Source organism: Solea solea, chromosome 2 (genome assembly GCF_958295425.1).
Source record: "Solea solea chromosome 2, fSolSol10.1, whole genome shotgun sequence".
Lineage (NCBI taxonomy): Eukaryota > Metazoa > Chordata > Actinopteri > Pleuronectiformes > Soleidae > Solea > Solea solea.
In genome coordinates this window covers 32,782,676-32,804,448 of record NC_081135.1, presented here as the reverse complement: position 1 = coordinate 32,804,448, position 21,773 = coordinate 32,782,676, and the positions used below count along the sequence as shown (strand labels likewise).

Here is a 21,773-nt window from a genome sequence, read left to right as displayed (position 1 = left end):
TTGCCATAGTGATTACATCTTACAATTACACTAGCATAATCTAGTTTCCCGCTCAGTGATGGGTGTACAGAGCATCTCCTTCATCTCTTTTTATCATCTTCACTGCATCTGACACCGTGGAAACACAGTGTGGGCAGTCACTCAGTAGTTATTTATTTAAAAGACAGAAATCCCATTGTCAACATTTCAAATTAATACACAAACATATACAATGGAAATTTTAAGAAATACTTGACAAGAGAAGACTGAAATTGTACTTGCCTGATTTTTTCTTTGGTCTGGATTTTTTATTTTCATGGCTGCTGGTATATCCACGACAAACATCGTTTGTCTTGGCTTACACTCAGCAGCAGCAGGGTATTCCCCAGAATACACTGGGGTTTCTGAGCCATTACTACATGTCTAAATCAGGAGATTCTCTATAAAAAGACACCAGCGTGTAACATCTGGCCGGGCTGTAAATAGGTCCAACTTGTTATATAGTGTAATTCTTTGCCAAACATGCACGTGATAGCTCCTCAGTCAAATGGAGAGAGAAAAAGCAAAAGGAGAGAAGGCACTTTGGTCCATTATGTAACAAGTTGTACCTCAAAGTCTCAGCGGCTCCTCTGAGGAAAAATCCGTGTCTGAAAAGGCACAGAGCGTAAACCTCCATCTGCAGGTGGAAATGTCTTTTGAATGCACATCATCCACTCGGAGGGAGCCCCCACCCCCCCGTATCCACACAATAGCCAGCGACAGTGTGAGCATCTTTCCCTCGCTGTGTTCCACCCCACATGCAGCGCACACTGATAGGCAGAAAAAAACAATACAGTGGGAGTGATCCAGCTTCTATGTTTTTTTTTTTTAGATCAGTGTTCTACAGCTCTGGATGACATTTTTCTTCTTTCTTTTTTTTTTCACCCTTCCGCACCATGTGTCTGTGTCTTATTTCTCAGCCGGTGTAATGAGATGATGTGCTGTCGGCAGGGAGAGAGAGAAAATCACTGCAACAGCTACAGGGAAGCTCCTTGCTCCTCTGCATTGCTGGAACACTGTTCGCTCGCACGGCAAATGTATCACTGCTTGTTTACACTGTCTACACAACAAAAAAAATGCTCTGCTTCACAGGGGAGATGACACAACACTTGACACACTGGTAATGTTTGTCTCAGTTATCGTCTATGATACATTTGGAATAATTTAAGATTTCCTCACCCTGAGGGGAAAATATGCCACTGCTTACACATTTAATATCACTATCATGTGAAATGGCACAACTTAAAATGGAATTTCACTCCAAATGCGAGATGATTCATGTTCTTTAAGCCTTTGACGGTACTTAAAAATTAATATAAAATATGTGTTGCATAGTGCAGTTCAACTACATTAAACCTTCATTGCTGTGTTACAAAAATAAGTGAAAAAAACCCCCCCAAAATGTAATAATTTCTTCCTTATAATCTACATCGCTTGTCACATCTGTGGAGCATTTTATCCACTTTGAGTTCCAGGGGTGTTTCAAGAGACTATGGGGGCCACAGACAAAAGGGAAGCGGGGGGGCAGGGCCCGATTCAAATTGAACAAAGTAGTACCAAAATATTGGGGACATTACAGTCTTCTGTACATACTGTACAAACTCAAATTTAAAGCTATAGGGTATGAAATTCGTTTCTGAAACATTTTTTGTTCAAATCTTCTTTATGCCCTGATGGATATCAATAAATAAATGTGCACCAAAAAGGTTAAAAAAAGCAGCTGTCTTTAGTCCTCACAATATTATTTTAAATAGATGAATCAGTTATTTCTGTCAATCAAGTCTGTGGATTTATTGGCTGCAGTAGCTGCAACACCTCCACCAGAACTTAGTGTTTTGGGAGCAAAGCTTTGATGTTGGAGCCAATGGGAACGAAGCCTGCTACTGCTAGCTTTTCTAGACTTAGCGGCTTTTCGTTTAATGAACCAACACCAGCCTGCGGCCCCAGAAAATTCTCTTCACGTTTGCAACCCACCTGCTCATCTCATTGGTTTAACTTTCATAACCTCATAACAGAAGATGGTCATGTGTTACGCACTGTTTTGGAACACCCAAAAATGGCTAAAAATAAATTGGTAGGTGATTAGTAGGATTAGAAGACACAACCTCATGATGTAAATTAAGAATGCCAAGCAAGATGAAAAAGTATGGAGGAATATCGTGGTTTTCCTCATCCTTGTCTTCATTATGTAATGCAGACACTGGTGTACCGTTTCCAACTTATTTTATGTGCAAATCAAATCAAGCTAAAGGAAGCCCAACCAGTGTTAGTCAATCTACTCTCCTTTAAAAATATGTTAATTCCCCTCTGCCTGAGGTCATTCATGCTGATAAAACATGTGCCCTCCACTTCCCATCACTGTGGTTTTCACAGATCCGTCAGATTCATCGCCGCCAGTGTGTGGACTCCATAGGGGGGGATTCACTGCTGCTACGCAGGTCAGGTGACTTTGATAAAGATGAAATTAAACAATGACTTAACTTGGGCAACATGAAGTATAAGCAAGTACAAATAGTACTGTAGTCACTGTCAGACATTTTAGATAACTTACTTTCTATTCCACACAAGATGGCAACTGATCTCTAAGAGGCTTAATAATTTAAGACCTGGGAGAACATCAAAGTACTGAAACTATTGCTGCCCGTCACTATGTTTCACTAGCAGTTTCTCCTTTTACAGAGAATGAGCCAATACAATCACAACACTCACAAAAAGCCAAAGTGACTGAGATTCGGACAGAACTGCCGTCACACCATGTTACGTTAAAAGGGGTCAAATGAACTAAAGTTACCTTTTTCGGGATTTAAGAAAACACACATTTGTTTTTGTGCTTATTGAAGCAACATGGCGGTGAAGGGGATTTCCACTGTGTAACGGCAGCTCCACCTGTTCACTCGCATTCACGGTCCAAGAGGACGACAACACTGTGGAAACTATCCAAACATACTGGAAAGGTGCCACAGTCACACTCTGTGACGACATGTGAAGTTCTTACTAACAGCCCGCTCTGTGGAAAGGTTAAACCAAGGCATTATAACTCCTTTAATTTTAAATATACCATCACCAAAATTTAAAGAGACATTTGATCACCTGACTCTGCAGGTCCCTTCAAGCTCCATGCTGCTTTCTGCCATCTTTCAGCTCATTGTTGTGGATTTACCACCTATGGTGTCAACATTCACAGGGCACAGTTGATGTTGCTCTGTGTGGGGGCTGGACAAATAAAAAGGCAACTGTTTGCTTAAAAAAAAAAAAGAAAAAAAAAAAGGTGAAAACAAATTAACCCAAGATGTGATATTACGACTGCATGACCGTGATGTGCTTACAGCTCGTTTTCACTGCCCCCATGTGGTCAGAAAGACCGTGATTCTAATGCATTTTTACAATTTACAAAATAATATCATGGATAATTATGTTCATAATTACTAGTTTTACTACCATGTACAAGATAAATGAATGACAACTTTATGTTATTTAAAACACATGCATTTTAGTGCAACACAGTGTACATGTATGTATAATATAGCATAGCTTAGTATAGTATGGTATATGTGTTTTTTAAAGCCATTACTTTAGTGCATTTACCATGCTTTGTTCATTCTTTTTTTACTGTACTTTAATCTCAATTTTGTCAAATTGAATGATTTCAGAACTAAAAAAGCCCTTTCACAATAAAAGTTCCTACAACAGGTGAAGTGGAACTGGAGAGAAAATACCTACAGCGCTGGACCCAATTGTCCAAGAAGACAATATATAGATCACAGGTGGCTATATACATCTGGTGATCGTCATGATACAAATAAAGTATTGAATGGGTGTTGTGGATTCAATATTGGCCCAAACCCTGATTAGAAGAGGGGCAAAAACAGTCATCCAGCCGCTGGCTAAAATTAGCAGTGATGTCTTTGTGGGTAACAGGAGAGACGCTGGCCTGCTAACATCAGAAAAATCTAAGGCCTGGCACATTCCACTGTATAAATAACTGTGGAGAGTTGGTGGGCGAGGGGGGCGGTAAAGAGAGACATTTTCAAAAAGGGAGAGAGAGAGAGAGAGAGAAAGGGCTCATGGCGGCATCAGTGAGTGATGGGACAGCTGTAGACCAAGCACATGGTGAAGCAGCAGAGAGCGGAATCAAAAGGAAGGTTAAAGTGGACAGGCAAAGAAAACCCCCGTGTGAAGATTATATACAAGTAGTATATTTAAACCACATTATCGACTGGAACACAGGATTACATAAGACCCTCAACTACACTACACAAACTAGCAATTATTTAATTGGCTAAGTGATTGATTTTACTTGAAACAGAAATATGTGCCATGTTTACAATAACCTGTACTTGCACCTCTCTATTCTACGATACGTCTCCAATCCATGTTTGAAGTGTTGACATGGTGATTGATCTGTAAGAACAGTGTCATATTTGATAGGGGCTGGATCATTTGGGTAAGATAAATGTGTATTTTTCTTCTTTTACACATGTAGCAATTGGGATTTGAGTTGCAATCTAAGTCACAATAAACTACTATAGTCTAATGCTAATGATAACTTAAAGATAAGAATGTTTTGGCAACATTTTACATTACTGTGAGGCCATAGTATGTATATTAATAGTATATTAATAATAGTACTAATAGTACGTCAATGTGAAGTGATATTATGGTGATACTTTATTACTATAGTAATCACTAAGCCATAGCTTGGTAATAACAATGGAATAAAAGTGAACCTTTTACACTCATTGTATTCTATAGTAATTACTAAACTATTACCTGGGTAATAATTTGGAAAAAACACAATATTACTGCAATATGATCTCCTTATTAACCACACTATAACAAATTACCAAGCTGGAAATCACATTAGATATAAAAATAACTTTTATTAAAACTATTAATGCCATGTTGTTGCTATTCTGTGACCTAAAGTTTTCCCAATCTTTCCAACGTTTATATATATTCTATTTTGAAATTGACAGAGAACAATCAAAAATGGAACAATTAAATTGCGATTTGCTAATTGCATTAACTTAAAACATGTAATTGTTCACTTGCTCTCCGTTCAATGTGAAGGGAAATATTATATCGGGATCGCCACCTCGCCCACTGCGGATATCACCACGTTCGGTTTGTGCCCGGCTCTTGTCAAAAAGCATCTTGCCGCAGCATTAAGTCAGGCGGGAGTGTTATGTGCATGCCAAGTGTCCCATTTTACACGGCGTCAGACAGCTCTACTATCCACCAAATCTTCTGCAGTGATGACTCTTGAGGTCTGAGTGCATGCAAATGTGTGCCACAAACACTCTCCTCCAGCAGGAAAACGCAGTTCCATATTGAAGAGTGAGTTTCCACCACACACTCATGCTGAGCACTGCAGAAAAAAAAGCACCTGTGCTGATATATATACACACACATATATAAATATATATACGCATATGAAGGGCGGGAGTCGAGCTGAATTTAGAGCAGTGCTGCAGGTGACAAGCCGTATAAAAAGAGAGGTTTTCTTGATCAAAATGCAAAAGGAGCTGCACCAGCCTTCTGAGCTTTATGAGCATCCTTAGAGAGAAACTGAAGAATCTGACATCTGTCATACACCTCCAAAGGCTTGAGTTTGTCACGGTATACAAGAAGAAATATTTGCTTTCAGTGACCCTGTATGCATGGTGAGAATCTAACCGACTTACTCCAAAACTGCTAATTCAACACAAAGTAAATTAACAGAGGAGAAATGCAGTTCCCTATTACTGTGCTGGGTACAATGTCGACCTCTGAAGGCATAAAACAAAACAAAAAAGTGTCTAGTAATTTAATTCAGAAAGTTTGTATGTATGTATTTGTATGCTATGCACTGTAAATATGTGTATACATATTATGCTTGAATATTTTGATTTCAATTTTGTTTTCTCCAAATCTCTACTTGGAGCACATCACATGAATAAAATTAAACATTTGGGGGATAAAAATATCAATAAAACGGCTTTTACTTTTAGCCCTGAATGAGAAGTGAAAAATGTGTTTGGCATTTGCAGCTGTATCTAACACAATAAAACAACGTCCCACCTGGATCATCATATTTTTATGGCAGCAACTGGAACAGAAAGTTAGACAGGCTCTCATAAAAAGCCAGGTGGCCTTGCCTCTAATACACAATCGTCAACTATGGGATGGACATTATAATACAAGTGTAATTTGATGTCACACGTAATCGCTGCCTCAAGGAGAGACCAAATTCTGCAGTTACGAAATCAATTAAAGGCACTTTACTTAGTTTTCAAAATGCGAGTAATTATCTGCCGTATAATGTTAGATGTCTTTTTGCATACTATTTGATCTAGACCAGAGGAGTCAAACTGGCGGCCTGCGGGCCACATGTGGCCCCCCAATTGATAACATGCAGCCCAAACAATGGCCCATGAAAACATTGTCCTTTGAGACCAGCCCCCTCATGACCAGTCTAGACACTCATTGGCCCCCCAAGGCGTTTGAGTTTGACACCCCTGATCTAGACCCATATGGAATGCTGCAAAAATAATGAAGAAATTAAATAACATAAAAAAAAACTGAAATGCAAGAAAAAACATTTATATCTTACCTTCACCCAGATCCAAGACAGCGAGGACAGCGCTGGTCCGAGCTTCTCCCAGGTGATTGTTGGCAATGCAGGTGTAGAGGCCGGCATCACTTGGTTTGCAGTCTCTAATCCAAAGCCCCCCATACTCCTGGTTCTCCATGTTGAGGAGCTCATCATTGTGGTACCAGTAGAGAGACGGCTGGGGGTCTCCAGCCACCGTCACCTTCAGGCGGATGTCGCAGCCTGTCCCCACAGCGGCGTTCCTCATTTTGCGTACAAACACGGGGGGAGTTGGGGTGGGATAACCAGTTCCCTGAGGCTCTGGGACGACTTGCTCAGGGTTAGTTTTGGACCGTTTTGGGGGAATGACAGGGCTTGCGGGTGCCACTGCCTCATCTGGCCCCTTTTTCAGGGTCATTTGCACTTCTCCTTTCCTCATGGTTCAACTGATTTGGCAGACCCTCCCAATGAATGTTGTAACTGCCCTACTCAGCAGCACAATTGTAGCACCGACTGGCCGTTATATTATAAACCAAACCTCAACCAGGGCATCTGCGTTCATGAACAATGCTCACATTAGCATATTCTTACATTTTATAGATTGTTTTACTTGGAAAACCAAATCAAAAGCATGGGGAAGCATATCTGACACGGATGAACTCTACTTAAAGTGCTGTTCTCTGAGCTGAGGTGTTGTCAGAAGAGGAAAAAGCAACCGTTGATTACCAGGTAATTCAGTTGATAGAGATAGCTCCACTCTGCTGCCCAGAGGTATTTTTAGGGCAGGACCCTCTGGATCATGTTGCATTAACAGTTCCCTTGACGTGTCGCTTGAAAAGTGAAGGCCCAGCTTTTCCCTTCCTTCCTTCTCCCGATGTTCCCTGGACTTTTCAGCCTCTTGACACCATCTCCCAGTTGCAGAACGTGAGTGAGTCTTCAGTGAGATTCCCTTTATTCCCAGCAGTCCTTTAGATTTCTTCTTTAACTTTGCCTCCGATTGAGTGCAAGCATCAGGTCCTGTCCAACAAGTTGCACGGTCCCCCCTCCTCCTTGCCCCATGAGCTAAGCCACCCCACTCATGATCTCCCCCCAACCCTCTGCCAGTCAGTCCGAACAGGGAAATGACAGTCACAGCCCAGCAAGCCTCACAATGACAGCTGCGTGGTGATCTGTCTGCCCACTCATTGCTAGGCTCCCGCCCCCTTGTCATTTTTAGCCAACCTGAGGTCAGTAGAACATGCGAGATGGTGCAATACTTGGCACAGAGGGAGAGACTGGTGTTAGTGTGTGACACATTTCATTTAGGGGCCAAATTAAGACAACAGAGTGGTTGGGTTGGCATCTCAGTTGTGATGAGATGATCGTCATAACCATAAAACCAAGTCCTTATTCTTGCAAGGACTCCACAATGATCAAAGTAAACAAAGCATTATCCCGAACCATAACAATAACTACTTAATGCCTCACTGTAACCGAAATCGCAATTACGATTGTGTTAGATCTACACTTAACCAGTTCCTCAGAAATTAGGTTCTGCTTCGTTAGGACCAGGTTTTGGTCTCCTTGGGGACTATTACTGGTCCTGACAAGGATAAATGCAGGTACACACACAAACATGTTTTATATCTGAGTGAGGACACCTAAGTTAGGGTAAGGATCAGGCCCTTACCATAACCCTCAACTAAACCAAGTCCTAACCCTGAAAAAGCACTTTAAAGTTATGGGACCCAGACAAAATGTCCCCACGTGGTCAAAATGTCTTCACAAAGATAGTTTTTTTAGGACCTCAAAAACAAGGCTGTCAATTAATAAAAAAAAGTAACGAATTAATCTGACAATTTTCTAATTAATCGCGAAAATAAACCTGAAGCTTATAATAAAATCATGAAATTAATGTAGAATCAACCAAAAATACACACTATGACTCACTGTAACCTTAGCCCAACCACAGTCCACGTCTTTACATTAGATTACATGATTTAGCAGATGCTTTTATCCTAGAGTGACTTACAATAAGTCTTAAAACTAACCTTTAACCAGAACTTCATTAGGTCTGAGCTATGGTATTGGTCGCAAAAAAAATTTGTTTTTATTCCAGAAAAACTGTCTGTTTGACATACATTTCTCCTCTGCACTTTTTTTATTTGTAGCTTATTATAGCTATATCCCTCTTCACTCACCTTCTCTTTTCATTTTCAGCTAAACCACTACAATATTTAACATGTTTAAGAGTGTTTACAACTTCGTCAGGAGTGAGGACAAGGACCTGTGTCACTTGTCTCGTCCTGGAGTGTGAGTCCCACTCACTGTCCACTCAAAATGAGCATCCAAATTCACTGATATGGGGCTTGAACTTAAAGAGTGTACAGCTCTCCACATACACACAATGCACTAAGTGTGGACTGCATTGTGACTTCTATACCTTTACGTTCTCTTTTCTGCTTTTTTCTTCCCCTTAAGATGTTGTTTTGTAAGTTTTTTTGTGGTTTAGCAAGTCAACTTTCAACTTTACTTCATACACAGGAGGGACGGGGAGAGGTTAGCAGCTGCTAGCAGCTGTTAGCAGTGACAAAACGTCCTAGCTACCTATTATTACACAGCTGTGGAGTTGAATTAAAACTCCTAAGTCCTCTATGATCACAAGAAGGTTGAGTAAAGATGGCGTCACAGTTTGTAATTCTTTTCCTGGAGTACATTAAATGAGAACACATGCTGCAAAGTAAGCAAAAACACACGGCCTACCTTCTGTCATTGCTTTTACAGTCATACATCTCCCTTTAGAACACACCGCCCTTCTCGTAAATGTAAAAAACAGGGAGGAAACGGCCTCTGTTGCTGCAGACACAGCAGACATTTTGTGAAACACACAGGTGCTCGTGATTACGCTAACGACGGCTTTGTTCAGCTCAAGTAGTGAGGACACCTTGAATTTGATTCATTATTTGCACCTGTGCTTCTCCTACTGTGACTTGTCATAATGTCCACCATGGAAAAGACCAATAACACAAACATGTACAGGTTAATATGAAACTTTTATTAATAAAACAAAAAATACAGTGAATGACAACCTGTTGTCTTCAGCTAATACATACATCTTAAGAACAGTGGGGGGAAAAAATGACTATAAAAATATGTATACCTGTTCATACAATATAGATTATATTCTTGTGGCAGCAGAAGGAGTCACAGTGAAATGCAGATTTAAATCACATAGAATTGCAGCAAGATATTTTACAACATCCGATCTCTGAGTCCACTTCGCTGCTTCTCTATGCATTTCCTCAGCAGCGGCTTTGTCTCGAGGTTGTGACATAAAGGTATTGGCCATGTTGAAATGTAGCCGCACTTGAAAGCTGTCAAGGTTTCCAAGGTTTCCTCAGGCTCAAGTGAGCAGGTTGAAATGTTTCACACAGATACATTTGCAGCTTCCCTTTAAGCAACATTCCCCTTGTAGACATGCATGCATGAAACCAAAACTAAGTTAAATAATATAGATTAAAAAAAATAGAGGGATTTTTTTTTTTTTTTTTTTTAAACAGTTGACCTGAATTTTTATCACAAGGCTGTTTCACAAAACCTAGATAGAGGAAGCCAGGGATATCCAGTTTCATGTTAGTTTTATATCAACATAAAGTAAGACGTTTAACAAAAAGGGTAAAACCAGCTGCCAGACTAAGACATTACTTAACAACACAACAGAATACATTATAAACATGCTCATAAAGTAAAGCAGTGTAGCCTCATGACTACATCTGTCAATGTGTATTTCCCTTTCTGTACAAAGGACCATTCAAAGTGTACTGTGTACTATTGCCTGTTAAAAGCATCATTATCTTCTTTTTTTTAATGATTACAAATGAAGTGCACTTCATTCACCACTAACTCTAATTTCTAGTCTACATTATGCAGTCAGGCTTCTGTTGTCTGACACCATTTTGCTCCGTCAGGTTAAAATACGCAGCCTTTTCTCAAACAATAAATCCCACCTTGTGTTCTGATAAAGAAAGCTGTGAAAGCGCCTGTATCTAAAATACTTAAACCTCGAGTGGCCTACAGCTGCATGTCCTTATCCTATGTGAAACATAAAAATCCAGGATGAACTGATCCAATCCTGGGTTTTCTATAACAATCCTGGATTTCTTTCTTCTGCTTTGGTGAAACAGCCCTCTGGAGAGTTTGAGACGTGTCCCCTTCCACCGTCATTCTCACATGACGGTGGAAGTGATTTCTGATGACAGTGAAGACCTGCTGGCCCTTGAAACCGATGCTCTCTCCATGAAGCCGATCTTCCTCATTATCTGCAGCAGCCTCCTCCTGAATTTCTCCCCCACAAAGGCATACAGCACCGGGTTCACACAGCTGTGGAGCAGGCCGAGACTCTGGGTGGCAAACATGGCGTGATCCACCGCAATCCTCGCCGGGCACAGGTGGGGCACTAGTCTCGTCCTGAAGAACGAATCCATCATCACTGCAATGTGGTACGGCGTCCAGCAGAGCAGAAAGGCCACGACCACGACCAAGATCACCTTCATGGCACGTTGCCGCTGAAATCCGCCGCGGATTTGAAGGAGACGCCGTATGGTCACTCCGTAACAGTTCAACATGATGGTCAGAGGGATCACAAAACCCAAAGCATGGCGCACGATTCTGGTGGCCAGACGCCACTCTTCAGCACTGCTGAGGTCATACATTTCAGTGCACACAATTCGGCTCGAGTTTTGAGATTGGAACGAGGAACTGAAGAGGCCCGGCAGAGACAACAACGCTCCCAAAGCCCAGACGGCGGCACAAACTACCCAGCTGATCAGCTGGCGGTTCGCCTTGCGTGCGTCCATCGCGTGCACAATCGCCATGTAGCGGTCTATACTGATGCAAGTTAGGAAGAGGATGCTGGAGTAGCAGCTCAGCTCCAGGAGGATGGTAACAATTTTGCACATGGCATCTCCGAACACCCAGCCCCACGAGACAGAGACGGCCCAAAACGGGATAGTGGCGGCAAGGATGAGGTCGGCGACGGCCAGGTGAAGGAGGTAGAGGTCAGAGGGCGGCAGTGACTGCTTGCTGAGGCCAATCACCAGGCCCACCACCAGATTTCCAGGAATGGCCAACAGGAAGATGAGGATGTAGAACACGCTGGCGGCAATCATCACTGTGTCTGGGAGGGAGAAGGATTTGCAGGCCTGCGTTGCAGGATCAGGGACGAACTCAGTGTAATTGTAGGTGAAGTTGAGTTCGTCATAAATGGCGCCAAAGTCTAAGATAAAAGAAGAGGAGTTTGGATCTAAGGACAAAGCACAATAATATACTTGTATGTTACAATATGTATCATAGGATGTACTGACATTATTATCATTGTTACATAATAAATGGGGATAAAAAAAACAATTCTATTGTTTTCACAATAAATATACAACTTATATATCATCCAAACTAATGTGTTATCATGACAAGTCTAATTCTTACTGTTAGACAGTGTATTGCTTTGTTTATGGGAAAAAGCGTTTTATAGTACAGCTACATAATGAACCATAACACATATTAATCAATAATCATCATTAACCATATTCACAATAAAATGTACTAAAATAAATATGAATTCTTCAGTTAGCCCTGCCCACTCGCCTGCATACTCCAGTGGAGCCTGTCATGAATGAGTGAGTGAGTGTTGTGCATGAACACTCTCAATGAATGTGTTACCATTGCTGTAACAAGTGAACTTCCCCAGTGGGGTCGATAAAATCTAATCTAATTCATATCCTGAGAGTGGTGTGGCAAAGTCAGCTCTTTTTGTTTGTTTGTTTGTTTGTTTGTTTGTTTGTTTGCAAATAACGTTAAATGTAAATGAATTACATCCCATAATTTACTGTCAATGACTGGTTTTAAGTCTAAATGAGGTGGGTGTGCTATGAGCCGACCTGTTCGGTGACATAAAGGCTACCCTGTCACCTGGTTTGTCTTATAAGGCTGAGGTTTAAGGTTGAATACTGAGCATTCATTTAATACATTAGTCCACATAATAGTGCCCATGTGAAGAAAATGAACAACTATGATATGTTATTGTGATTAATCTGGGAGATTGCTTCTCTAAATATTAATGAATTAACAGCAGGTATGTGGAAATCATTCTTAAAATCTATAAGATTAAGAGAAGCCCAAAGAGAAACATTTGGTTGTTTTTTAATACCAATAGGTCTTTATAAACATTTATTTATTTTTCTGCTGTTTTGGAAAATCTGAATTAAGTTCAATTTTATAAATTATATTAAATATTTCCTTTTCTTGTATGTGTATGAACTGAATTTAGAACCACTGTCTAAATATTGACCGACACAACACTGTGTATCAAATAAAACAACAAATATCAGTTTTCATTTCAAGGATGAGAGACACTCACCAGTCATTGCTGCGTCTTCTTGGTCAGAGGCACTGCTGACTATCTCACGAGGAGGCAAAGAACAAAGAAGTGTGACTCTCTCCACCCCCTTCCCATCATCATATACCATGAGCTCTTTTTCCTGTTTGCTTCATCAACTTGACATATTCATCCGCTGAAAAGCACAAAAAAGGAAAATGTGATAAATACATTTGAAAGTGTATAAAATATACAACAACTTGTCACATTAAATCTGGTTCTAATGTTGGGAGCAGAGGACAATCTATAGCCTATTAAGAACATTCTTTTATTTTGTAGTGTATATAGTTGTTCATGGCTTGATAAAAGTAAAAAAAATAATACACAGACACGACATTTAGTCTCCAGTTTTACTGCTGTGGCTGATCACTAATATATAACGTGGAACATGTGTCTGTTTACATTTTATTGCTTCATTTTCTATGTACTTTATACTCACTCATACTGTCTATACAATAAACTTATTTTTCATATTAACTCCTCTCAGTTACTTCTCTAATTCCATTAACATTAACATTCAGTGTTGACAGTAGTTATTGTTTGGTTATTCCTGCACCACATGTGGTTTCCCCTCCGCATTAATACGTGTGAGTCACATTATCTGAATCACCACAGTCATGAGATGCCACTGTCACACTGCGGGCAAAAAAAAAAAACACAATTAAAAAAACGAAAGGGAAACCACTTCATGATTATCAGCTAAACTAAATAAACACTGGATGACATGCAAGAGAGGCAAAGCGACATGGCTGTCTAACTTTATATTTAATGTTTATTTAGAGGAGAAAGAAACGTATCAAGTGCGTGATTCTTCCCCACATTTTGCAAATATTTAATAACTCTTATTTTAGCATTGTTGTACAGCAGGAATGTCATCTGGTTCGACCAAGCCACGTCCAAGTGAGAAGGAATTGGACTTGTGACTGGAGAGATGTCGGTCTAAATTGAGTAATTCTGGGACAGGTCAAGGGCAAGGTACCCAACAATCCTGGATTTGTGTTCACTAGTGATGTGTTGTGCAAAAAAAACTGATTCTCATTTTAAATAAGAAAAAGACACAATGTCTGATGAAGGCAATAGTAACACGTCAACTGTGCCACTATCAACATACCATGTGCCAGGTTTAAAAACCCATAAACAACATGATTTGACATTTTCTCATCGTCAACTACGGGCTGAGAGGAAGTTCCCACAACTCATGACACACATCATGTGTCGACACATGAGCGACGAGCATCACATTTCCTGCCACACATCTCAGGAGTTTCGACTTCCAGTGTCACAAGTCCTGCAAACTTCATCATTACATGCACGAGAGAGACACACACATTAATAAACATGTGATGATGGTTTGGGTGCCTGTGCTCGTGAAGAAGGGCTGATCATCGCTTTGTTTTCTCGAGCAGATTATGAAGCGTGTTTAGTTGTTCCCATCTTTTCCCACTGAACCCAACGTGAACTACGCAGACACAAGAAATGCGTCAAATGTGAAATGGGGCAACACTTTGCGCACACAGGTCATGTTTTTCGGTGCTTGGTGCAACAGAGGATGTGAGGAAAGTGGATGTGGAGTTCAATGTGTTGCTTCAAGATTGAATACTTGACGATGAGGGCTTTTGGGTTATGTAAGTGCAGCAGAAAAATACATGTGGGAAAGGAAGTTTAGACATAAAAACACCATTCAATTTCTACTCTTCCAAAAAAAAGGTTTATTTTTAACCACTAGATGGTGCTAGAGAAGTTAATCACTGGAATCTGGACTGCTGAGTTGATAGTGTTGGTGAGGCTTTGGGGATGAAGTGAAGGGTTCATTGATAAATTGTGTTGAGATGTGTGGCAAACTAACACACTAACCAAAACCACGAGTATTAAAAAGGAACAAGACATTTTTTTATTGGCATCATTGTGCTTAAAGCTACAGTAGGCAGGATTTCTCCGATATAGTTGATTAATAATTCCATAACCTTTGTAATATATTGTAAATCCAAGTGATACGCGAGAAATAGAAGAGACGTCTGCATCTCCTCTGGGCTCTGCTTGCATCTCTACAACTACACCCTGTGCTTTGAACAATCACCGGGCAGTTCATAGAGTGAGAGCGCTCACTACTGGCAGTTCAAATACAACTATAAATCCCTTTGGTAAGCTGACTTCTACCAGAAAACCCTCAGTGACTGCAACAGTGTAAATAAACTTAAAAAGAAACGGCATTTCGGCAATTAGCCCTCATGTCATCCATCCATCACTTTCGGAAAGAGTGTCCATCAGTGCTCATCTGGCGGCGAGCTCAGGATAAAGAGCATTTCAACAACCTGCAGACGAAACTCAAGCAACCATTTATCTCCCAATCCTGACTACTGCAACTTAAACTCTAGGAACAGACAGAAAATCAAATGTGGCGGCAAAATTACTGTAAAATTTATTCGGTGAACCTTTTTTTAAGCCAGTATTTCACGTGGTCCCACCTTAATAAAGATACAATTGATGGCAAACAACAAAAACAGTCTTGGAGGGGGAAAAAAAAAGTTTAAAAAGTCAAAACACCGTTACACCTTTCCTTTCAGAGTCACTTAGAATACAGTTTGGCTAGGAGAGGGAAGACCGTTTAAGAAACGTGCTTGTGCATTCAGTCCAAGAACTCATTCTCACTATCTTAAGGCCTTTTCCACTAAAAAATGAAATTAAAGAGAAAAAAAAAGAAGCAGAAACTGATTTCCTGATTTAAATGAAAGCCAAGTTTGCCACAACATAAATTAAGAGAAGAAAGTGCATCAAGTGTTCAAGTAGGGTGTATAGTTCCAAGGATGGTAGTGAGGACAGTGTTTGTGTGTGTGTGTTTGGGGGGTAACACTGGCACAGAACTTGCAATTTGCAGTGATTTAGAGGACAAAAGGTGAAGGCTGACCACAACTCAACCACCAAGGCCCGGCGATACAAGTGGTAGATCACAACCACGCTGTGCTGTTTGCTGAGAGAACTACTTGCACTACGCATGGAAAGAAAAACACCACATTTGAATAACAATTATGTAAGTAGCCCAATTGAAGCCGTTCTTTTGAAAGCCAATCTCGGCCTTGTTCTGCAAGGCTCAGAAATGTTCAGGGAGCGGGGGGGTGGGGGCGGGGGGGTGGTTAGTCAGGTGTCCTTAATTTTCCTCTCACGATATGTCCCCTAACCAGCCACACCTCTATTTCATCTTTTGGCACGGCGTGGGTCCCTGCCATTGCTTATGGTAACTGAGGACTTAGCGGATGTTGCCGGTCCCGTCACTGAAGCGGGAGGCGTGCCGTTGCCAGGCGCCCGACCATTGGGTCGCCCAGCATTTCCGAATGCAGAGTCGCGGGGGCCACCAGCTGATGGGTTGTTATTGGAAAATGGTGGCATGGCACCATTACCTGTGGGTCCAGAGACACAAATCAGTCAAATATTAACACGTAGCAAAATTACTGTAAAATTTATTCGGTGAACCTTTTTTTAAGCCAGTATTTCACGTGGTCCCACCTTAATAAAGATACAATTGATGGCAAACAACAAAAACAGTATTGGAGGAGGGGGGAAAAAAATATTAACACATATCTTCATAGCATTTCAGGCTACCTGTAATGTGCATTCTACCACCCTGGTTTACAGAATATTTGATAAATACATATTCTTTGCATGACTAATCCGTACAATAATGGATCAATAAACCTGAAAAAACCTTTCCATCTGCTGTACAACATTTGAAAAGAAAAATATTTTCAAATAAGGTCAACCAAAACACCAAAAAACAGCTCTAGTTTTATGCACACAGAGAAAGCAGTGGATATTTCAAATATTTTTCCTGGCAAGTGGAAATTTGTATAAAATGAAAAACATACTGACCTGGTGGGGCAGAGGTACCTGAATTCTGATTGGGTGGTGAGTTCCCCCTCTGATTCTGGTCTGGTTTACCCTGCAGTAGTGGAGAAAGATGGGTTTAGCACCACACTGCTTGGGCCCATTTCTCATTTTATTTAGTTAAAATCCACCCCAACAAAATGAGCAACTCCTTTGAGAACTTCCCACCACTTCAACATGTTTTTGACAGATAAGATAACCCTTTATGTAATAAACATGCATTTCCACATCTATGAATGTAGAATATAGAAAGATGCAGACTATTGAGATGACAAATATAGAGTAGCACTTCATATTGCACTTGTGTGACATTATGTTATAGTGCACACAGGATGGGTAACACATGACATGTGGTCTACTGAGAGCAGTGCTTGTTGTACAGTCTAACAGCAGCAGGGAGGAACGACCTGCGATATCACTCCTTCAGACATTTAGGACGTGCCACTATGTCATTGATGTAGCTGCCCAGTGCTGTGATGGTGTCCTGCAGGGGACGGGAGAGGATGTCCAGCATGGATGATAGTTTGGCTGTCATCCTCCTCAACATGCCGTTGGAAAAGGTTGCCATTGTGGACTATGGGAATTAAGAATGAACGTGTCTGAAGCAGAGTGGAGACATGTCAGAAAATGTCTTCAATGTCTGGGCCGAGAGGCATTATGGTACGTGCAAGACACTGCAAACACATTTTTGTGGCAAGTGTGGCTTGCTAACCAGTTCTGGCTTTATTACAGTAACCTTAGTTTCAATGTGGTAGGGCTAAGTGGTAAGGGGTAAAATGGGACTGAACCTGGGTCTGCACTGTAGACCCAGCACTATACATGCTGAAATCCAAAACACATCCCAATATTATAAGTTAACATGGTGATGGAGGGATATACACTGGACTTGTTTCTTTTGAAATCTCCTACTGGGAGTGGATACATGGCTACTCACAGATTTGTTTTGTTGGTTTGTTTGGTTTTGCAGCTCAGGGTTTGGTTCACTGAAGTTGGGCACTTCTGAATACACCATGCAGAACCTGGAGGGGAAGGAAAAACCCAAACCATGGATTAACTCAACATAAGCAAATTCGACCCTGACCTTCTCTGTTTGCCGAGGGTGAAAGATTATGACAGTCATACAGTAATTTCGAATGGTTAAGTATCTGTCTGGCCACACAGTGGCCTTTGCAGCAAGAACACCTGGGTTCGCGAGCCGGTTGGAACAAGGGCCTTTGCATGTTCTTCCCGTGAGAACGTGGGTGTTCTCCGGTTTCCTCCCACAGTCCAAAACATTCAATATGGGGATTAGGTTAATTGGACACTCTATATTGACTGTAGGTGTGAGAATCGATGTTTGGACTGGTGATTTGACCAGGATGTACCCCCGCCTTTCACGCAACGCTCATGTGGAGGATAAAGTGGTAGATGATGGACGTCCTTAATGTATAATAGATCTTTGTATTAGTAAAATGGTGCTGTTAATCTTTTTGTTGACAACTGAATCATTGACCAGGAGATGTATGACTACGAAAGAAAAAAAAAAAACAAAAAAAAACTTACTCTCCAATTTTTTGTATATCCCCTCCTCTTCCAGTGTATAGGGTTAAGCACCCTTTCCATATGGATGCATAGCTAAACATGGAAAATCACATGTTAATTACTACATTTTGAAACCATTAAGTGTCCAGTATGTGAGAGTAATGCAAGACAATTATTGGAAAACCACAAATATCATCTTATAAATTTTACAAATCAATGTTGTTGCATTGTGCATACACTTCCAAACACAATTATATAAATGTTTAGCCTCGTTTTGCAAATTGATACTGTTTAACAAGTATTTGTCATTTTCTGCACATATTTTTTTTTTACTTCAATTAAGAAGCAATTTCTTATCCGTTATCTGATATTTTATGATGATAAATATTAATTGATCTGAAACTTGTGGAGCATTGGTTATTTATTAAAAATGATATGTAGTGACTTGTGGTCATGGAGGGACAGTTTGTTACCCTCTGGTCAGCTTGATGATGTCCCCTGGTTGAATGAGGTTGCCAGGTTCATCCCAGACAGAGATGGCGATGCTCCCGCTCTTGTCTGCCACCTTGCAAGAGCGAACCTCATGTCCATCTTTCGTTTTGGTTACTCGCCCTAAAGCAATAAAAAACCGATCTCAAGTTAGAAACATGAGCGCGGAAACGATCTTTAGTACACAAAAAGCCCAAGTACCTGCTAACGGCAAGTCTCACTCTATGTGATGTGACATTACCGTTGGCTCCTTTAAGAAAAGACAGACACGAGTTGATATAATGGGGAAAGACGCTCAATCGTCAGTGTGCACTCACCTATTTCCAGAACGATGAATACGATATTCAAATTTTTCAACCCGGGCTTCACGTCCTTTATCAAAAAGGCCTCGTTAGCGGGGACTGCCATTGTTAAAACAAACTAAAAAAACCGGCAGTGAAGTGCTCACTGCCTCTTTTATCGTAGGTCGCTGCTAGGTTTGCTTTGGCTAAGCTAGTCAAGTAGCCTGTTAGCTAAATGTCAACCGAGCCCTTCCAGTACCGTATCGCTACCTTAACTATAAATATACATACGTGTCAGTTGCTTATATAATGTGTAACAGTCAAACCTGGCACCATTAAAACACCCGACAATGAACGAAAGAGTTCAATGCAAACTATCCATGACCATAACAGATAGCACTAAACTAGCGTGGACTTCGCTATGTTAGCTAGCTCGCAGTTAGCTATCTCCTTTCCGTTCAGGATACAAGCCTCTAATAAGGGTCCTTGTTTTCACAATTACAGCCATAATTATAGCTTCATTCTTACCAAAAGGTGCAATTATCGTGAAATATTCCCCTCAATGACGCACTTTGCCAAAGACACCAAATACTATTACTTGAATGAATCGAGAGTCGAACCTAAGACGTTGATGTTAAAACAAAAACCGTTCCACTGACTGAAAGTTACACCAAAACATTAAAGATTGCATGTATTGCGAAATATTTCGAGATTAAAGCCAATATCACGCTCGACCATACAGAGAATCCCTATTAACGTCAGTCTTACGATTGCAGTTCCTTTGTGTGCCTCTTTACAATATAAGGAACTGTTAGCTTCGCTAGCGCAGTTTGGCCAAATGTTTTGATACGAGTGTGTCTACAGATACATATGACCCCTATTTCTTTGCAGTTGATCGACAAGCCTTATATTGAATGCCTTGGTTATTTATGCAAAACAACATAAACAGCCCCCAAAACGCTATTAAAAAAATCTGAACAAACTGTTCACTTGACGTTCTCCCCTTATTCAACAATGCCCCAAAAACTACGTCAGCAAATGCTGCCGGTCAAATTTGTATGCCGAGGCCAGTTCCATTACTCCTCGTAGGGAAGGGGGCGACAAGTAGATATTTCTTTTTTATTTATCTGATACAGTCAAGTCATTGGATATCAGCGATAACCAGGTACCAGTGCTTATTAATACAATCCATCTACAGTGTAAGCGGACAGGGCGCTTGTGTTTTTTATCGAAAATATAGTAACAAATGGTTTCTACCAACTTCCTCCGAATGTATCGCTAAAAACGCGAGAGTTGCAGAACACGAGGGTTTAAGTCTTAGCAAGAAAATTACCGTATTTTTTTCTCATACCGTCACATTAGTCCACAATATATAACTGTTTGTTGTTTCTCTGCTTATTTAAGTGTATATTCACCGCTTCATGCACATCTTGCACAGATGCAAAATGTGTCCAAATAAGAACTGTGATAAATAACTTTAAACTGTGGAGGGCAGCATTACACCTCCCCGTGCTGCTTGAAATTATATTTAGAAGAAGAACACGCAACGGATAGCAGTGCGTTGAAAAGTAGTTTGGTTATCGTATTCTTTTTTTAATGACGTAATGACGACAAAACAATGCGACGTAAAAAGGGAAAATTACGTCACGAACAGGATTCGAACCTGTGCGGGGAAACCCCATTGGATTTCGAGTCCAACGCCTTAACCTCTCGGCCACCGTGACGGATATCCCTATAGTGATACCTAAGTCGTTCAAATAATACACCAATAATACACGTGGAGTCCACAGTGAAATGTGTCTAAATAGTGAAATTAGTGAAAATATTGATATTGTTGTACTGTTATTGTAGACAAGGTATGTGTCTGCCAGCTTGTCAACCAAAGCAGTAGCATTAGTCATGACTACTTTTATGAGACATGTTGGTGTAGCTTTGGACACAAGAGGGAGACAAACACCATCGAAACAAAGCGGATTAATTTTTGTTTTACATTGTAAACGTTTTATGCGTAGCCTTCTACTACTAACGGCGTGTTTGCGACATCATCAATGTTTATGCTGTATTTAATGTAACATGTACTTCATGTTAGTATCTGTATTCTAATAAAACACTATTTAAATTGTTTGCTCTTTCAAAATGTTTCCCATGAATCAACATTTGGCCACAACTTTCATCCACTGCTGTGACTTTTTTGACCTTCAGTGGATTTAAAAAATATATATTTTGGGGAGTTTCTGATATTAACTTGAACAAACTTGCTGAATCTAATCCAAACTGGATTAAAACTACCTGTTATCGCTGTGACACCCGCCCCTGCTACCTTATAGTTCTGGTGTAACACATCAACAACTCATAAATAAGTCAGGTCATTATTTTGGCCACACATTAACAAGGTTTCCATAAAACAGGTGACTGCTGAGTTATATTAAATAGGTTTAATTGTGTTTTTTCTTCAGATAATTGAGAACCTGATAGATGGAAGAACATAGATGTCTGAGCTAACTCACAATACATGAACAAACTCAAAACAAACAAAAATACAAAGATATTCTAAAAAAAAACCCCGTATTTACTGTGCTATACAAATAAGAGTTGAGTAACT

The 21,773-nt window shown here is 40.4% G+C and overlaps 3 protein-coding genes and 1 non-coding gene across 6 annotated transcripts in view; all 4 read right to left on the bottom strand.

The window, feature by feature from the left end:
• The window catches only part of spegb (striated muscle enriched protein kinase b), a 29,052-nt gene extending 21,375 nt beyond the window's left edge, over positions 1 to 7,677 (bottom strand). For both annotated transcript variants that reach the window (XM_058616302.1, XM_058616309.1), the window contains exon 1: positions 6,611 to 7,677. In XM_058616302.1, coding sequence (XP_058472285.1) covers positions 6,611 to 7,028 — 418 coding nt within the window. In that variant the 5' untranslated portion in view covers positions 7,029 to 7,677. The remainder of the gene's footprint in view (positions 1 to 6,610) is intronic.
• Positions 7,678 to 9,602: 1,925 nt separating this feature from the next.
• Positions 9,603 to 13,133, bottom strand: LOC131475836 (C-X-C chemokine receptor type 1-like). Of its 2 annotated transcripts, none has more exons than XM_058654168.1 (2): positions 12,984 to 13,133; positions 9,603 to 11,870 (listed from the first exon to the last, which is right to left on the bottom strand). In XM_058654168.1, the coding sequence occupies exons 1-2, from the start codon at positions 13,090 to 13,092 to the stop codon at positions 10,795 to 10,797; spliced, it is 1,185 nt and encodes a 394-aa protein (XP_058510151.1). In that variant the 5' UTR covers positions 13,093 to 13,133; the 3' UTR covers positions 9,603 to 10,794. The 2 variants fall into 2 exon arrangements, with proteins under 2 accessions (XP_058510151.1, XP_058510161.1); XM_058654178.1 differs by having other exon boundaries at positions 9,603 to 11,843.
• Positions 13,134 to 14,869: 1,736 nt separating this feature from the next.
• nabp1a (nucleic acid binding protein 1a) lies at positions 14,870 to 20,208 on the bottom strand. The gene is made up of 6 exons (XM_058654190.1): positions 19,208 to 20,208; positions 18,875 to 19,013; positions 18,423 to 18,494; positions 17,815 to 17,899; positions 16,866 to 16,935; positions 14,870 to 16,396 (listed from the first exon to the last, which is right to left on the bottom strand). Exons 1-6 carry the CDS (start codon positions 19,296 to 19,298, stop codon positions 16,194 to 16,196), a joined length of 660 nt encoding a protein of 219 aa, XP_058510173.1. The 5' UTR covers positions 19,299 to 20,208; the 3' UTR covers positions 14,870 to 16,193.
• A 605-nt stretch (positions 20,209 to 20,813) lies between these two features.
• trnas-cga (transfer RNA serine (anticodon CGA)) lies at positions 20,814 to 20,895 on the bottom strand. Its single transcript has one exon. It is a non-coding gene; the product is annotated as a tRNA-Ser (tRNA).
• Between the last annotated feature and the right edge of the window lie 878 nt (positions 20,896 to 21,773).

Coding starts and splice junctions, on each gene's coding strand:
- LOC131475836 (XM_058654168.1), bottom strand. CDS start 13,092: ATGGTATATGATGATGGGAAGGGGGTGGAGAGAGTCACACTTCTTTGT. Junction 11,871..12,983: donor AGAAGACGCAGCAATGACTG/GTGAGTGTCTCT, acceptor CTTTGTCCTTAG/ATCCAAACTCCTCTTCTTTT.
- nabp1a (XM_058654190.1), bottom strand. CDS start 19,298: ATGGCAGTCCCCGCTAACGAGGCCTTTTTGATAAAGGACGTGAAGCCC. Junction 19,014..19,207: donor ATTCATCGTTCTGGAAATAG/GTGAGTGCACAC, acceptor TTATTGCTTTAG/GGCGAGTAACCAAAACGAAA. Junction 17,900..18,422: donor GATATACAAAAAATTGGAGA/GTAAGTTTTTTT, acceptor CTTCCCCTCCAG/GTTCTGCATGGTGTATTCAG.